The sequence below is a fragment of the Tauraco erythrolophus genome, chromosome 7, assembly GCF_009769465.1.
Source record: "Tauraco erythrolophus isolate bTauEry1 chromosome 7, bTauEry1.pri, whole genome shotgun sequence".
Lineage (NCBI taxonomy): Eukaryota > Metazoa > Chordata > Aves > Musophagiformes > Musophagidae > Tauraco > Tauraco erythrolophus.
In genome coordinates, this window is record NC_141471.1 from 29,227,958 (window position 1) to 29,246,872 (window position 18,915).

Sequence of the window (18,915 nt, forward strand, 5' to 3'; positions counted from 1 at the left end):
AAAAAAATAGAGGTTTATGTTTGTGAGGTTGTACTTGAGCAGAATATCTTTTCCTCTAAGAGGGAGCATGTAATTTGAAAATGCTGGAGGGTGGAGCTCGGTGAGGGTTGATGGTGGAAACTGCCAACATGAAGTGACTGAAAAAGTACTGGGCGCAGGTCAGGTCTTGCATGAATGAGCAACCTGCGACACAGGCGCCTGCTGAGACAGCATCTGGGATACTGCACACAGTTTTGATGCTCCACAATTTAAGAAAGGTAAAATCAAACTGGAGTAGACTCAGAGAAGGACTACTAGATTAGGTGTTTAATCATGCCATGATAGAAACATTCTACTCTGAATAAAAATACAATTTCTTTCTCAGAATCCAAGTGAGCAGAGGAGATGAGGTGGGAAGGAAGAACTGTAAATTAGTGCTTGGACATGAATGGGTGGATTAGTTTGACAATGTAAATAAATGTTTATGTGGAAAACTGTAAGAAGGCCTGAAACCATCACAAAAAAAAAAAAAAATCTTCCCGAAACATTTTTCCAGTAAGAATTGTGAGGGCAAAATACCCAGGTGCTGTAAGCCTGAGTTCGTAATCTGTTTTTAAGTGATTATGTGTATTTTGTCAGTGATAGTTGAGAACTGGGCTCCTGATTTAGGAAGTTGTTTCTATGACTTAACTGATAGTGAGAAGAGAATTTATTTAATCAGTAAAATTGGGCAGCCTGATTTAAGCACTCAGTTTTAATCTGGTTTTACGTTTTTATTTCTCAGTATTTTTTTCAGAAAAAAAAATTATTCTTGTTTAGTATAATTAGCTCTAGCTAGGAGAATGCTTTCTATCTCTAAGCATTGGTGATCATTACGATGGCATTGAATAGCCTACCATGCATTGATTACAGTTCTTTGTGTATTTTGATTGAGAAAATCTGAATCACGCCTTCTGATTTTTTTAAAGTTTTTTATTCACAATTGTGTCCAGCTGCATTAAAGTGGAATTAGACTAAAGGTGTACAAACCCTTCAGTTTTCTATAACACTTTGTTAAATTTTAAGTATTATCATTATAACAAAAAAAAAGAGAATCCCTTCAGAGTCATCAAGTTCATTCAACAAAGCTGGTATTATCTTTAGTTACTGAATTAACTGCACGTGTTTATAATTTCCTTCAATATTTTAATTATTCATACACTGGAAGGAAAAACCCCCCAATTTTAGTGCTCTTTTTGGTTCTCACTTCATTTCTCGATATTGGATAAATTTATCATTCAACAGATCTAAATTAATGAACTAAAATGGAGAAAATTCTCTGTACCTGCAGAAACGCACAATAGTTAATGGTTGATTGTGTGTTTCAATGTGCTCTTTTTCCGAAGTACTTAGCTGCCCAGCTCCGATCAGTTTTGTTATAACTTTTAAAGTAGGAACATTTTTTAGTTTCTTTATAAAATCATACTAAGTTTACGTGTTTGTGTAGTGTTTTAAGGTTGATGTAATAACCTTATAAAGAAAAATATATTCTAAAAATGTGAAATACATAAAAATCTGAAAAGTTTGGAATTAGTGTTTTACCTGCCTGGTGTCCTGTTAGAGTGCACATGTATAGGTTACATCTGTTGAACAAAGCAGGCTCTTGTGATACTAAACGCTTTGTCTTTTGCATACAGGTCCTGTACATGCCAGCAATAATGTTTTTTAGACGAATAATGTTGCTTTAGAGGGCTGAAACTTTCTTCCTTATAGCTTGTTTACTTTTATTATTGAGCTTAGAATGTTCTTTCTGTGCTTGATCTCTAAGGATAATGTTGATTTTCAACAGGGGAATTTTACTGTGAACAAAATCTCACTTCTGAAAGATACGCGTAGTCACATTTTACTTGACCTGTAGTTGAGTGGAATAGGGATGTGAGACAGAGACCGTGTTTCAACGTATGTGCGTGGGCAACCAAGATTTTCAGAGTCAACTGTAGGTCCAAAGAAATTCATGTGCCTATGGATTCATCCATCTGCCCCTCTTCCTCCAGGTCTCTCTAGCATAGCTCTGAGCACTGTGGCTTCTTGTGCAGCTAGGTGAGTAGAGCTGTACGTCGTTGAAGAGCCAGGCATAAAACCTCCTTGATGGAAGGAAATGCCTTGATCTACTTATTGGATTCAGCGACTAATCAGAAGACCTCTTCCCTTTCTAGGTGACTTAGTCATGACTATAAAAGATAACTCAATATGGTTGATTCCTAAAATCCTTACTGTGGGTCTTTGTCTGCAATTTTCCTTTGAAAGAGCAAGCTGGTTTGGTTTTATTTCATTTTCCCAGTATAGGCTGCCTCTTTTGTTGGTAAACTAGCTGTTTCATACAGTTCAGTTTGAATTCTTGTAAGCCTCGTCAGGTACAAAATTGAATTTGCCCTGATTGTACCAAACTGTAAAATGACTTATGTGGAAGACTGGTTTCCCTCTTCCTGCCCCCCCCCATTTTTATTTTTCCTCCTCCCCTGAAGAACCTTGGATGTAGAATGCACATCATTCATGGACCTCGGTCTCTGAAAAGATCTCAAATCTCATGAAGTGGACTGCTTTCTGCTGGTTCAGTTTGGTTGTTGGAGCCTTGGTTAGATTATGGTGCTTTTCTGTGCCTTTTTTTTTTTTTGTCGGTGCAATGTTACAGATAATGAGAAGAAATTAGAGTGGATTGTGTCAGTCTGTTTAGAGTAGTTTCTTTGGAATGCCATCTCCCTTCTTTTTAGTCATCCTCTGTCTTGGTTTCTAAAAATAGAAACTTGGGAACAATTTCTGAAGTTGATACAACTGAATCAAAACCAATGTGGTGCACATAATGAAGACAGATGTTTTAAGGAGCTAAACATAGAGTATTCTTAGAAATGTATCAGAAGGTAACTTAAAATGACTGTATTTTATTATATCCTCTTAGAAATGTCCTTTTGGTAGCAAAACACTGTACTGCATTTTAAATGTTTGAAAAGAGCTAGTATTTTGCTTTTTTTAAAAAAACCCCACTATTAAAAAGATTAAGCTGTTTAATTTGAAATTATAGAAGGAAGAGCGCAATAACTTCATGTTTTTTCCATTCAATTACATATTAGGCTGTTATGTTTTCTAAGTTGCTATTTAAAATCCTATATTTTTTTTGTATGAACAGTACGTGGCAAACAGGATGCTCCTTGTTGTTCTGCACCACTCTGAACCATTAATGCAGTCGTTCAGCCAGCTTGCAGATTGGATCAGAAACAATTCCATCAGTCACTGACAACTGGGAAATGTTTTTTTAGCCAATAGATCTATCCTGTGAAGTAAAACTTCTAGGGACCCCAAATCCCTTGTTAATCTTTTTTCTTGAGAGATTTTGGCTCCAGTTACAAGAGAAAAGCCTTCTTGAGAGTGAATATTGAAATATTTTTTTGGAGTGGCCTATAAATCCCCATTATTCAATCTTTTTCCTTGCAAAGTCATAGAGACAAATTCTGCAGATAAACATGCACCAGTTTGTCCACCTACGTATGTAATTGGAGCAGGAAAGACCAATCAGCTATATATTGAGGAATCAGTACAATATCATTATATACTCACTTAAAAAAAGCCCCAAGACAACACACCAACGAAAAGGCAAAAAAACCCTTGACCAGACTCTTCAGAGACTCTTCCTCCTCTCGTATCTGAAAGTCTACTTTTGTAGATCTCAAGGAAACATTGTCTGAAACAAGAGCAGAGGTATCCCTTTTCATGCTTGTAGAAGGTGTAACAGAAGAGGGGACTTCTGACTAGACGTGTGGGGCAGTCATAAGCAGCTGCTGCTGTGGTAACCACGACCTAAGCATTGGGCCGTCATTCTTAGTCACTGTGGGTCACCATTCCTTAATATTCAGCTTTCCATTTCTAGTTTGAGTTCCTATGCTGTGTTCTCATGTACTTCATTATTTATGAGACATTCACACAGGCACTTCTGAATCGTTGGTTTTGTAGATTGTTGTAAATTTGTTGTCATCTCCAGTAGGAATGTCCTAGAAATATCTGGTATCTAGTCCCTGCATCTCCTTTGAGCCAGACTACTTGAACTCTGAGTTTGGGGCTCTTGACAGAAGTTTTAAGCAGACTAGAATATCCATCAAAGTGACCACTTCCAAGACTCTTTAGTATTTTTGGAGAAAATTCTTTAGAAGTTAGTATTAATTTCCTAGATAAAATATGAAATTCTTTAGGAACAAGTGAAACCTAAGCTTGGGACTCATTTCATTAGTAGCTCTGAAGGTGAAACAGAAGGTTTTGCAGAGTTTTAGCAACTGAACTGAAGAGAAACAACATCTTATGAAAACTTTATTGTGGAATTTAGTACTGATACTTCATGGTGTCATGACTTGGCTGTCTTGGGTAAATAGTTTTAAGTTATAGATGAACTTTCCAGAAAAAAAATCAAGATATTGCTGCAAGAACATTGTCTAGGCTTTTGGCAGGAGAGTTTCAGAGTTAGCTGACATTGATAATGAGATGACAATATTAATACTCCTAGTTTTAGGGAAGAATTAATTTTTTTTCAGGTGTTTCACGGAACTTGAGAGAAATCTGTGTCATCTGAGAAGTTTTTAGGATAATTTTAGTCTTTTTAAGCTGGATATATCCATGCAAGGATGTGAGTGGAAAAGTTTTGGCCAAATTTGAACTGCATCTGCTAACTGCTGAAAGAGAGATGGAAGAAAAGATCCTGACAGATGAGCTCTGGTGGATTTTGCTGAAGCAGTTTTTATATTGGTACCAATGCTAGCCGTCCATCTTGCTCGTCTGCTGCAGGTGATTTTCCTCATTGCACGCATGGCAGAAAGCATTGTTTAAGCTAAAATGAACTGCGAGCGTGGTTTTGAGATTATGTGCAAGTAGCTGCCTCTATGTCGGATGGGAAGGCAATCTCTTCGTTTTAGAGCTGTAGCAGATGGTTTTATTTGAGCCCTATGTCCTTTTCAAAAGAGCTGTCGTGTTAGTCTCTTACTAAATTGCATTTTGCTAGCAGAAAAATGGAAACCTTTTCTCAGTCAGTCTAGATGGTAAAACTAGAATTCTTTTGGCTCTCAATGCAGCATGCATAACCATAATTTCATGCAGTTTATTTTAGTTGATTCCTGCTGGGAGGTGGGATCATGCTGAATTTTACCAGCTGTAGTATTCAGGTGGACCCCTGTGCCATTTCATGTAAAAATCATTTATAACTAGAAATGTGTAGCAGTAGCCCCTAAATACATACCATTAAGTGAAAGTTGTAGCTCCTAGACAAGCAAGAAGCCAGACTTATAATGAGGTGAGAAAAGTAAAATTAAGAAATAAATCTTGAGAGCAGTTTTAATATTTAGAAAACAATTTAAGCTGATCTGAGCCACAGCTGTTGTGGTCCAGCTGCTCTCTGTGGCATCCAGCCATCTTTAAGTTCATAATAGACTGTCAAATGCAAATTTGTAGAATTTCCTTCAAATTTCATGCCTGTGGAACTCTTTTTTTTTTTTTTTTTTTTTTTTTTTTTCTCCACAGTCTAAGGATATATATCACAAAAAGGTGAGAGCTGACACTTACTGAACAGACCTCAGTGCTGCTGTGGCAGCCCTGTTCTTCCTGGCTCTCCTGTGGTTGTTTCTGCCTCTTGTATTATGCCAACCTGCCTGTAATGGGGAAAACCGTGTGTTTATTAATTTTTTTCAGATAAGGTTTAGTTTTCTTTGTTTAACTCTGTGAATCACCTAATCAGGTGTGTTCATACATCTGCACATGCCATGTCGAAGTAGATGGAAGGAGTGCAGACAGCAATGGAATAGAGTTGGCATTACATTAGTCCTAACTTGAATTGGTTTATGCTGTTGAGAAATGGTGTCCTTGGTTTGTTTCCTGTGCTTCAAAAAAAAATAGTGAATAGTAGTAGCGACTCAGGAGGCTGTGTCTTGGACTTCCCTTCTCCTAGCTGCAGGATTGGACAGTGTCCTGCAGTCCACCTCCAAGATTACCGTGGAAAAACATAAATGTCGTAACTTCTGGTGGTGTTTGTGTCCGTTGCCATTGTACTGCAATTATGTGAGCTATCAATGCCAGGATCGCTATTGCCTCTCCTCTGAGTGTAGAACAAGACACAGATCTTAGAACATTCTCTGGTTGTATGTGTTTTATTTGTGTGGTTTTGTTCTCATGTTTTCACATAGTGTGTGTGGTTTGGGTTGTTGTGGTTTTTTTTTCCTCCAGCAAGATTTTTAAATGTAAAGTTTGCAAAGGTAAACTTTGCTTAGTCCTTATTTCCCCATCTTCAGACCTTGCCTTGCCAGTTTGTCTCTGCATGGTCTCTAAGTTGTTGTAAAAGCTTTTTTTCAGAACATACTTGACTACTTATGTATTTAGCGGATTCCTGATAGATTTTTGCATGTAATGTATTTCTGATGAAACATTGATGCTGGAGTTTGCCTTTTGAGATCCAGCAATTCTGGATGATAAACAAAGAGGAAATGCGCGTGGAGGTGTGTGCCCATCTCGGAGGTGTGCTTGCAGGTCTGCTCGTGAGGTCTGAGCAGCAGTAGGGTTGTGGTGGGTTGGGTTGGTGCATAGCGTTTGGCTAGCTTGGAAGTAATCTCCCTTGCAAACTTCTTTTAGTAGGGGTGAGCAAGACAGACGGTAGATGTAACATAGTGCTTAGGTTGGCTTATGTAAAGTCTAGAAAATGAGTATATGAAGTAATTTTGCCTAAAGGACAAAGCAAGATGATCCAGAGAGTATGCTGTAAAACTGATGTGGGAAAGAGCAATCTCATGAATCACCTTACTCTCTGCTTTCCAAACAAAATGCAGGGAAAAGCGTTCTATGATGTAGGTGTATGGAGAGAGAAGTACAGGGAGGAGCCAAAGATAGCAGGCGCTGTGCTGAGTGAAGACCAACATGGTAGCTGCCTTGACCTGAGCTGTGTCAGAAGGAAATACACAGTCACACGCTCTCAGCTTGCTAAGGCCTCTGTTGGGATCTTGTAAATAATATGGAATGACCTACAGGAGAGCAAGAAATATACATCTTCTTAAGAATCAAAATTTTTGTTGTCATTTGTGTTTTAGTATTTAGAAATCTAAGCAAGCTGACTTTTTTTTTTTAAAAAAGTAACCCAGTACTGATACTATGTAATGCTTTCTGTTTCCATATGTCTGGCTTTCCTGAGTTGCACCATCACTGTATTTAAATTTGTTTGATGTTTTTTGTTGATGAAAACATATTGCATAAGTAGCCTGTTTCTTTGCAGATATGAACACTTTAAGCGTTGTTGTTTTTTGTAACTGTTGAGTTTTCCATTTTGTATTTTTCTCCTTGTCTGATGTTATTTGCTTTGATGTGGTGGCATTTTTTTTCAGCTTGGCATTTAGACGAAGGTTTCTAATGTGTTCTTACCATTATGTGTCATAGCTAGCTTTTAACATTTAATATCAAATTTAGCCTGACTTTTTTGTTGATTTTGTTCTGGTTTTCTACAGTGGACAGGCCAAAATCCCAGCAAATCAGAACTTCTGGTACCATAAGGCGAACTTCTTCTTTGGACACAATAACAGGACCTTACCTCACAGGACAGTGGCCACGTGATCCCCACGTACACTACCCTTCATGTATGAAAGATAAATCTACTCAGGTAAAATGCTGTAAAACACGACAACAGAGATGTTTCGTATAATGGATGTCTTCCTGATAATACTTTTATCACCTGATCTGGAATCTTAGCTCAACTTAATTGTGAAGAAATGTGGGTTTGCTTAACTTTATAATAAATGTAAAACCCTAAAAGTAGGGTACAATAGTGGTTTTTAATCAGGGTCAATTCAGTAACATGGGATGTGACAGATAATATTTTTATGCTTGTTAAAAATAATTTTCTGTATGTGGGCAGATCTGTTCAGGCTAAATAAGCAGATTTCAATCTCAGCTTTGTATCTGGTTTATTTTGAAGCTGCTATATGCAAAATTGTGCTGAGTGTTATTTAAAAATACAAAGATTCCATAATAGTCACTGAGAAAGTAAAGATTTTACTAAATTGGGGTAATAAATCTGTAGGTCTCAAAGTGTATTTGTGTGTGTGCAAGGGAGGAGGAGAGGAGAGGTCACTGTTAAGAAGAATTGATCAGTTTGTTGCTAGAGGGGAAATCAAGAAGAGGAAGCTGGGAATGAGCATGTAGTGTGGTCTTGAGATGTTCTCTTTGCTGCTTAGTAGCAAGAAAGACAAGAATGCTCTTTGGAAGAGTTGCCTCTTGAAGCAAGACATCAGAATGAGAGCCTTACCATCAGCTACAAGCTACAAAGGGAAGGCTGCTGAGACTGTTTATGGCCTGATACCCTTTTGATACCCTTGGATCCTCTCAGGGCTTTATCCTTAGCAGGAACCTCTGGCAGGTAGGCTGCTGTGGCATTCATAATGCTCCAGTGCTCTTTGGCTAGAAAGCTGAACATTGTTTCTTGCCTGATTCCTCCTCATGTTGGAACTTGTTGCCCACATAGATGGTCACTATCAAACAGATAAAAAATATGTAATTCTAAAATCCCCAGATTATTAGCAAGGGAGCTACATTCTTGGGTTTTCAGTAGTGTTATTAGTGTTTTTAGGGTATGAAGTAAGTCATCTGAGTTTGTCTTCTAAACTAAATTGAAAACTAGAAAAAACTATCTATCTTTGGTTATATTTTCAATCTACAGGCCATGTAGGAATAGTTTTTAAATCAGTTTTGTGTCTCTTGTACCATGATTCTGGCCCATTGTTATCATGGGTGTCCTGCAACGAAAAAATGATACTTCTGTCATCCTGCCCTTTGCTTATAACTCTCTTGTGCCATGAAGAATTGTTTTTAATGGAAGCTTATGTTGTCACAATGCATATGATACCTTTAAAATATCAAAGGTTTTTCTGTCATAACTTCACTTGTAGGTGGATAGGTTTTGGTTAGTTTCCACCGACTGGCAACATACTTGTCACCCATTCTGCCACCATTGCTTAGAGCAAATGCAGCAGCTCTTTAAATTGATTCTAGGTTTTAGTCTTTGGGTAATACTGACTTTCTCAGGACAAGTTAGAATGTATAAATAATTTTCCACATCTCTTTAAAATCTACTGTAATGCAATGCAGGAAGTCCTCTGATGTGGGAAGGATAAGCGTACAGTGCTTAGAAAAGAAAAAAGATCTTTCTATATGATACAGAAATCCTATTTAATGAATCTGGGAATCTGATTATTAAAATTGTTCAAGAAAACTTTAGAAACTGTGGTGGGACCCTTTAAGAAATGCTGTCTTCCTGTCCTACTCTTTCGTTTGGAAACCAGCCAGCCAGTTTTAGCAAAAAAGAACAAGCAGTCATCCTTACTATCATGAAAGATCTACCTAAAACGCTCTTAACCCTGGCTTTATTTCCAAGATGCCTTCTTTCACCATACTGTGCCTTGAAAGTCTTTTTGTTTTAAAACTGTAATTTCCATTCAGGAGATTTTCAGTAGCATGCTTTGTAGTTACTGTAAATCTTAACCCCTCTCTCATAAAACGTATATCCGTATCAAACTTTGCAAATACCCTTATGAATAGAAAATTTAGAATATTTAAACATTCACAAACAAACCTTTTCACTAGTTACAGAAAAGAGAAACAAAGTTGTTCTATAAATATTTGAGCTTCAAACATTTGGCAGTAAAATTGCTTTCCTAGTGAGCTCAAGTAAGTGTTTAGGTTATTTGACCTGTTGGCTGCCGCCCTTTGCCTCATTCAGAAACAAAGCTCAGGGAAGAAAAAAAAATAAAAATGACATTTTACCTTTTCAGCATAATCAAATATAACAGAGAGGAAAGGCAGTACTGTTGCTATTACAATGTGAAGTATTATTTCAAAGTGATAAGGGCAGGGAAGTTTCATGGTTTGGATTTATGTGAGTATCTTCTAAGAAGGAAATATATTAGCTGTCTTTTTATTCAAATTATGCAAAAAGCAAGCATTTAGCAGTGTTTAAGCTGAGTTGAAGAATGAGCGTCTTGACTACTCAGGACTGTATAAATATGTAAAATGTTAACAAGCATAGTGATTGGCAGAGCAAATTCAATTTTTTTTTTAAATAAAATGTTCACTAGAGAGGCTTGTGGATGAACTCGACCATAAAATATTGACTTGAGTTACGTTTTGGTTGTGTAGGGGCTTTTTTATTGTTTAAACTCTGTGAAGTTTAAAGTAGAACTAAGGATGAGTTCTAAGTTGATAGGATGCATGCATGGCAAATCAAGTTAAATTAAATTAAAACCTTGCTTTTTGTCTGAGTACCAGCACAAGTACTTCCACTACTTCATGTTTATGGGCTAAGTAACAGTTTAGCTCATGGGAGTTCATATAGTTTACAGTAGCTAAAAATAATAACACTTGGTATTTTAGCAGAATGGAAGGTGATAACAAGCAAAATAAATAAAAATGCAATAATTAAAATCAATAAACCATTTTTTTTGTATGAACATGTTTCAGTGGAGAATAAATTATCTTATTTTACTTTTAAATTCATGAACAATACTGTCAGTAAAACTTACGTTGTAGGTGGAATAATTATTTCTCCTTCAAGGGTACTTCTTGTCCCTAATTGAACATTAATTTAAAATTCAAATTTTGTGCTGTTTCGTGAAGGTAGTGATTATGGATGTTCCAAGTTTCTTAGAATTCTTATATTTAAAAAAAAAAAAAGGCAGATTCTGGTCTTCACTGTGATCAGATGAACCTTTAATAAGTTTTATTCCAAGTACTTATTTCCCACTTAAATTCTTTGAACCTCTAGAGTGCTCATGAATAAAACGTTTCTTCTTTCTCTAAAATTAAACCAGGATTTGAAAAAAAGAATCCAATAGTATCTTGTTATTTAAATAGAGGAAACAGAATTTTATTTGGTTTAGTTTCTGTTGCATCTTGGATAATAGCATTCATATTTCTGCGTCTCTCTTACCCACCTAAAGTGTTTTGACTGAAAAAAATGAAGAGAAATGAGGTGGTTGTTTGCTTTTGGGAAAATACACTGTGATGCAATGTATTGAGACATTTACACAGTTCTGGATTTCTCAAAATTCTGCATGCATTTATGCTTGTGTGTGTATGTGTGCATATCATAGAATCACAGAATGGTTAGGGTTGGAAGGGACCTCAAAGATCATCTAGTTCCAACCCCCCTGCCATGGGCAGGGCCACCCTCCACTACACCAGGTTGCCCAAAGCCTCATCCAACCTGGCCTTGAACACTTCCAGGGATGGGGAATCTACAACTTCTCTAGGAAACCTGTTCCAGTGCCTCACCGCCCTCAGTGCATACAAGTATATACATATGCATACAAGTAGCTGATCTTTAAGGAGCAGTGAGTTTTGGATAATCAAAGGTATGCTGTTTTATTTAGTAGTGTTTCAAGTATTTCAGAAATGCAGGGAAACTTACTATTATAGGAAGTTGCTATAGCTGTTGATATACTTTGTGATGCCCTTCCCAATTTCCTCCACTGTCCTTTTTTCCTCTCCTTTTCAGTAAAATTTGAACTTTTCATTTAGGCCATTTAAAACTCATTATAGCTTCCTTCCCTGTTTCTTACCATCTCTGTTGGGAGTGCTGATGGAGCAGTTTTGTATGCTTCTGCTTCATATTATGCATGTAACATGAATTTCCCTCTTCCTAGTGTAAGGAATAATTCAATGCTGAAATGGTTATGCCAAACCTCAGAATCTGCAGAAACATTTGTATCATCATCATAGTTTTTTAATATAACTATTTGGCAGTAGCTAAATGATTTTAAAGATTTTTATAAAATTAATAATGAGAGATTAGAGATAAACATATGATGTTGATGTTGTAACGAAGGTATTGCCGGTTAAAGTTCGTCTACGTAATCTTTCTCAATCTAAATAATAAAAAGAAAAGGACAAACGACCAAGTGGTATATGATTCAGTGATTTCCTGCAACACCTCCCCCCAGTTGACTTAAACTGGATTCCAATATGCCTGAGTATGCCTTTTTCATTGTATATGCCAATTAACGTGTTACACAAATGGAAATGAAGAAAGTTTGCAAAATACCTTTCAGAATTTTTACTTCTCTCTAATCTAAAGAATAATGCAGAGTTATTAAACTGGAATGCTTGGCTAAAATATATTTTTGTTCTTCTTGTGTATGGGTCAAGGCTTTAATGTAGTTACCTCTCATTAGTCACCTGAGTAATGTTTTGTGTTCTTTTAAGTAGAAATTTTGTTGCTTAAAAATTAACATCATAAACCAGGAGGTTCAATGACATGAAGCTTTTTTATTGGTGTATTAGTTATCATTACTTTCATGGAATATTTTAATGACGTACTTGTGGGGGAAAGGACAAAGAGGAAGAGATGTGTGTCATATAACTATGAATTTATCATTCTAACTTTTCTTTTCTTATCTGATGTTTAAGAGGAGTCATCACCTGTAGTCAAATTAACTTCTGTTTAGGCCATTTCTTTCTGTAAAATGTCTAGAGGGCCTTTGAATGCTTTAGACACATCTGAAGATTCATCAGACTTTATCTTCTAGTGCTATGGTTGTGTTTCATTTAAATGTGGAAGTTCTTCAAAACCGTTATTGCTTCCCCTGTAAAACCTAGACTTGTGTTCTTAATCTTTGCACCCATTCCCCCGTGTAGTTAATCTGGAATGCAGACTAGATATATTAATTAGAGCGAAGGGCTGGCAATAAAATGTGAGATATTTAGAGTAATTCAGGCTTATTTTAGGTTTAGGTAGGTTGGTACTCCATGCAGTCGTTCGGATCTAAATGAAGTGGAAAGAATGTAGGTGTATATCCCTGACATGGGTGGAAAAGCAAGGCAGAATTACCAAACGCGTTGGAAGAACCGCTAATCTCTGCAAGGTTGGGTGAGTTAGAACAACGATAATTGTGATTTACATTAAGACTGAAGAGAGCAGCCAGATGCGGAGTTCTCAGCATGTCCTATCCCATGCACATGCTTTAAGCATTGTGTCAACTGAAACTGCGACCCCCAACCTTCGCGTTTCGGAATATCAGCAATCCTCCTTTTGCAGCTGCAGCACATGTTACTTAGTTTTCAAGGTTCTTCTCCCAAAATGTTTCACATCTTAGTTTCCGAATATAGACTTGCAGGAATAATCCTTCAGTTCCGTGAAGTTCAGTTCATACTTACGTGATGCTGTAAATTTGTTTCAGCTCTGAAATATTAGCAGTTTCACAGATTGTGCCTATGACCTCTCTTACTATGTTTCTGACTTGAGGTGCAGCAACCTTGATTTCATAAAGGAAATAAAAATTAATAATAATAAACTGTGATTCAGAGATTTGTTTTCAAATAGAGTTTTGAGTTACTTTTTTACTTTCATTATTTTTTAATATGTTTAACATATGGGAAGTACACTTGTAGCTTCACATGAAGGCTTCCATGGATGAGTGTGTTTTGTAGAAAATGTAGATAATGATGGCAAAACAATTTTCAAGAAATATGGAATATCAAGGGTGCTGTGCACTCCTATCTCATTTGTGATATAAACAACAACATTCAAGTGAGATATAAGGTGCTCATACATGAGCTAAACTTATAAAAGCAGAATTTCTGTTTGAATGTAACAAGTGTGGGGTTCTTTGGTTTTTTGTGTGTTTTTTTTTTTTAAAAAAAGCTTTGCTCAAACATAAGGTTATCTTCCTATAATGTGGGTATTATAATAATTATAATTACTATAATATTATAATAATTATAATGTACTATAAGCAGTGATTTCTAGGATTTGAAGAAGACTGGCTTGCTATAATATTCTAGTAACTGCTTACGTTGTGTTATTTGTTAACCTTTTTTCTGTTTTCCATCTGAATATAAATAGCACGTTAATATAACATTGCCTGACTTCAGTACTGCGCTAGGGACATCATATAGTATTTGTAATCTAATACTGCAAGTAAAATTGAGGGCCACAAGTAGTCTGCTCCCTGTATACTGATACTTGTCTGTATATTTTTTTTGAAAGGTTGTGATTTAACTTAATTTACCAGAGATTGAAAGCAACCGTGTAATCCTTGTCTCAAGGGAGATAGTGTTTGAGTGGAAGAGAGTGTCAAAGCATGTTTGAGAAAGTACAAAATTTAGTATTAAGTGAATGGATGTTTTATATTTGTTATTTCTGATTAAATCAACTGCAATATCAGGATTCCTACCTCTCTACTAACAGTCAGCAATGTTGTTGATGAAGTTCTTCAGGTTGTTGCTATTAGTTCGATTTTGTTCTTGCTATCTGGATCAATATCTGCACTTACACAGGCAAGCTTTTACTTTCTGCATAATGTTTTTGCGTTTTGTTTTATTTAGCAGCTTACCTTGCCTTCTTGAGAAACTCATTTTGGCTTTGTAGGTACTTGCTGTCTTTTCTGTTCTGTTTATTAAGCTGTAGTTGAAAGGCTGTGAGCTTTTAATGACCTCTGGTACACCCTCCTGCACTACATGAAAATATTTAGGCAACTGAAATGCCTGTTTCTGCTTTGGCCTGGAGTTGTTCCCCAAACTATGGAGCAGCGGTCTACTCAGAATACGCTCTTAGGAAGAGAAATTTTCAAAGAATTCCCTTTGCATTAATGTTTTTGTAGTTTTGTATAAGGGTGTGGTTCTAGCTGTACTTGGGATATATTAAAATACTTTAAGAAAAGAGTAATTTAAATTGGAAAATAAATTGTAATAGGTTGTGAAAGTCCATGATTTTGAAAAAGGAGCAAATTCCCCCCCGCCTTTTCTCTAGGTCTTTAGAAAAAGGCAAGCCACTTCAATGTTTATAAAAAATTTAAAAGCAATACAATGTCTTTCGCATAAATCTCAGGGAGGTGTTAAGTCTGCAAGAACAAGTAACTATTGAGAACACAGCTCTGCTGAAAGTCGGAGCGAGCAAACGCGCACAGAGGGAATGCCTGTGTGGCAGAGGCTCTGTTTTGGGTGGCAAGAGCCAGGGGTTGCCTGGCTGAGGAACTCCTGTGTTTTCCTCTTATTTTTAAAATAATTGTTTTAACTCTTCACTCTTGATAATTTTTTTTTCATAACCACATTATCTTCTTGTGCACTGATGGTGCACAAGTCCATGGGACCTGATGGGATACATCCACGGGTCCTGAAGGAAATGGTGGCTGAAGTTGCTGGGCCACTAGCCATCATATTTGAGAGGTCCTGGCAGTCTGGTGAGGTTCCTACAGATTGGAAAAGGGCAAACATAACCCCATCTTTTAAAAAGGGACCAAGGACAACCTGGGAAACTACAGACCAGTCAGCCTTACCTCTGTGCCAGGTAAAATCATGGAACAGATTCTCCTGGTAGCTGTACTAAGTCACATAAAAAATAACCAAGTGGTTGGTGACAACCAACACAGCTTCACTAGGGGCAAGTCGTGCCTGACTAATTTAGTGGCCTTCTACGACAAAGCTACAGCACTGGTTGACGTGGGTAAAGCAACGGATGTCATTTTCCTGGACTTGTGCAAGGCGTTTGACACTGTCCCACATGACATCCTTGTCTCTAAAATGGAGAGACATGGATTTGACAGATGGACCACTTGGTGGATAAAGAACTGGCTGGATGGTCGCACTCAAAGAGTTGTGGTCAATGGCGCAATGTCTACATGGAGACCAGTGTCAAGCGGTGTTCCTCAGGGGTCTGTTCTGGGTCCGGTGCTGTTCAGCATCTTTGTCAGTGACATGGATGATGGCATTGAGTGCACCCTCAGTAAGTTTGCCGATGACACCAAGTTGTGTGGTGCCGTGGACTCACTTGAGGGAAGAGATGCCATCCAGAGGGACCTTGATAGGCTTGAGAAATGGGCCAGTGCCAACTGCATGAGCTTCAACAAGTCAAAATGCAAGGTCAGGTCCTTCCCCTGGGTCGGGCCAATCCTAGGCACAAATACAAACTGGGCACAGAGTGGGTTGAGAGTAGCCCTGAAGAGAAGGATTTGGGGGTGTTTATAGATGAGAAGCTCAACATGAGCTGGCAGTGCGCTCATGCGGCCCAGAAGGCCAACCACATCCTGGAATGTATCAAGAGAAGCGTGGTCAGCAGGTTGAGAGAGGTGATTCTCCCCCTTTACTCTGCTCTTGTGAGACCCCACCTCGAATACTGCATCCAGTTCTCGTGTCCCCACCATAAGAGAGACAGATCTGTTGGAGCGTGTTCAGAGGAGGGCCACAAAGATGATCCAGGGGCTGAAGCACCTCTGCTACGAGGACAGGTTGCAGGAGCTGGGATTGTTCAGCCTTGAAAAGAGAAGACTTTGGGGGGACCTAGTAGCTGCCTTCCAATACCTGAAGGGTACCTACAGGAAGGCTGGGGAGGGACTTTTTACAAGAGTGTCCACTGGTAGGACAACGGGAAATAAGTTTAAGTTGAAGGAGAACAGATTTAGATTAAATCTTAGGAAGAAATTCTTCAGGACGAGGGTGGTAGGACTTTGGAATAAATTGCCAAGAGAAGTTGTGGATGCCCCCTCCCTGGAGGTGTTCAAGGCCAGGTTGGATGGTGCCTTGAGTAGCCTGATCTAGTTGAGAGGTGTCCCTGCCCATGACAGGGAGGTTGGATTAGATGATCTCTGAGGTCCCTTCCAGCCTATGCCATTCTATGATTCTGTCTTCCACAGTCATGTAATAATAACACAGGAACCTAACTTTTATAAAGATTACTTTTTTTTTTTGTTCTTTCTTGGGAACATCCAGCAAAAGCTTTGTTACTGATTTTTTATTTTTTTTTTTTTTTTCCCTGTTGTGCTTGCTAATCGCCCACACAGCTTGCTGGGCCTTTGGTGGAAGTATTCTTGGTGGTGTAAAAATAATGGACAACAATCCCACGAAAAACATGGAGAGTACAGAGCTGGCAGAAAACACCAGTGGGATATATGGTTCATACCCCAAACTGTTTCTGGATTTCTGGTGTCCCCATTGATCCTCTGCTGGCTCATGCTGGTGGATACCCTCAATTTTCATAATAGTCTTGTGAATAAGCACAGAAGTTGGGAGATCTGGCTTCCCAATCCTTCTAAATCTTTTGAGTTTTAATTTTATAGCTCCTACATCCAAGGACAGTCTCTAAACTTCGGAGCTTGCAGACAAGGCTGGAGAAGGCCTGCTCTTTGCTGTAGGTCGGTGCCAAAAATAATAAATGGTCTATCAAACTGTGTATCAAGTCAGAGTTAGCAAGAAGGAATTGATTATTGGCTTAGTGATTAGGGAGGACAGGTGGGAGAAGTGAGTCCTGGCTTTAGGTCTCTGAGTTTGTGTCTTTTTTTTAATTTTGTGGTTTTCCAAACTGTTCCACTGAGTGAAAACTAGAAACGGATGCCAAAGCACAGTTGAGAGCAGCCAGGTAAGGTTTTTCTTGTGATTGTCAGGCCTCTGATTCCTTCTTCAGTACCATGCATTGTCCTCATCCGTTGTAAATGCAAGCTTACAAAGCCTTAGTTTTCTATATTGTTTTTCTATGTATTGAGACTGTTACTGCTGCGTATGAGATTCTGACATTTATTCTTCATGTATGATGCCTGAACTCTGACACTGCAGAAAGAGTAAAGCAATAAATTGTGTCAAAAATTTTTCTTGCATGGAGAATTCAGTACAGTATATTTTCTTTTTTTTTTCCCCTGTAGACACCTAGCTGTTGGGCTGAAGAAGGAGCAGAAAAGAGATCACATCAGCGCTCGGCATCATGGGGAAGTGCTGATCAACTAAAAGAGGTGAGAAATCTTGCACAGTGGAGCTTTTTGAGTTTTGATATGCCCAAGACATTTTTTTTAATCCCTATCTGGAGTCCAGGAAACTGCACCCTTTCCCTCTGTTCTGTTGCTTTAAGCAGGTTTTACCTCCAACAAGAGTTGTTTCAAGACTGGTTGTTATTTTATGCCTGTTGGATTTCCTCGCTTCCTACTACACAGTGTTGGCTGTGGGGGAGCAACCAGAATGAGTGCTGAGGAACCAGATGCTTGTTGCTTACAAATTTTTCTGTTCAGTTACCTTAGCTAGCTTTCTGTTACTTAACACTGCTCTCCTGAAATAGGCAAAGTGTAAGTTGATATGTTGGCATATTGTTGTTTAGAAATTTAGTTCAAGTTTAAGGGTGGAGTTAGAGAGTTCATTACTCTCACATATGAAAAAAGAAGTGTTGATACAGTAATGATGTGATTACTTGATATGCTGTTTAATCATATGTATTTTGCTGTAGACTACAAATGCAACTAGAAAGAATCATAGAATGGTTAGGATTGGAAGGGACCTGAAAGATCATCTAGTTCCAACCCCCCTGCCATGGGCAGGGACACCCTCCGCTACACCAGGTTGCTCAAAGTCTCATCCAACCTAGCCTTGAACACTTCCAGGGATAGGGCATCTACAACTTCTCTAGGCAACCTCTTCCAGTGCCTCACCACCCTCAGAGTGAAGAATTTCTTCCTTATATCTAATCTAAATCTGTCTTCTTTCAGTTTAAAGCCATTGCCCCTTGTCTTATCACTATATATCCTTGTAAAAAGTCCCTCTCCAGCTTTCCTGTAGGCCCTCTTTAAGTACTGGAAGGCTGCTATAAGATCACCCCAGAGCCTTCTCTTCTCCAGGCTGGACAGCCCCAACTCTCTCAGCCTGTCTTCATAGGAGAGGTGCTCCAGCCCTCGGGTCATCTTCATGGCCCTCCTCTGGACCTGCTCCAGCAGCTCCATGTCCTTCTTGTATTGGGGACTCCAGAGCTGAATGCAGTATTCCAGGTGGGTTTTCACAAAATCAGAGTAGAGGGGCAGAATCACCTCCTTCGACCTGCTGGCCACACTCCTTTGGATGCAGCCCAGGATACGGTTGGCTTCTGGGCTGCCAGCGCACATTGCTGGCTCATGTTGAGCTTCTCATCCACCAGCACTCCCAAGT

The 18,915-nt window shown here is 38.4% G+C and overlaps 1 protein-coding gene across 1 annotated transcript in view; it reads left to right on the forward strand.

Moving 5' to 3' along the window:
• The window catches only part of GLCCI1 (glucocorticoid induced 1), a 63,720-nt gene that overhangs the window by 11,587 nt on the left and 33,218 nt on the right, over positions 1 to 18,915 (forward strand). The window contains 2 exon segments of the mRNA XM_086614695.1: positions 7,479 to 7,630; positions 17,652 to 17,738. Of these exon segments, the coding sequence (XP_086470821.1) occupies positions 7,479 to 7,630; positions 17,652 to 17,738 (239 nt within the window).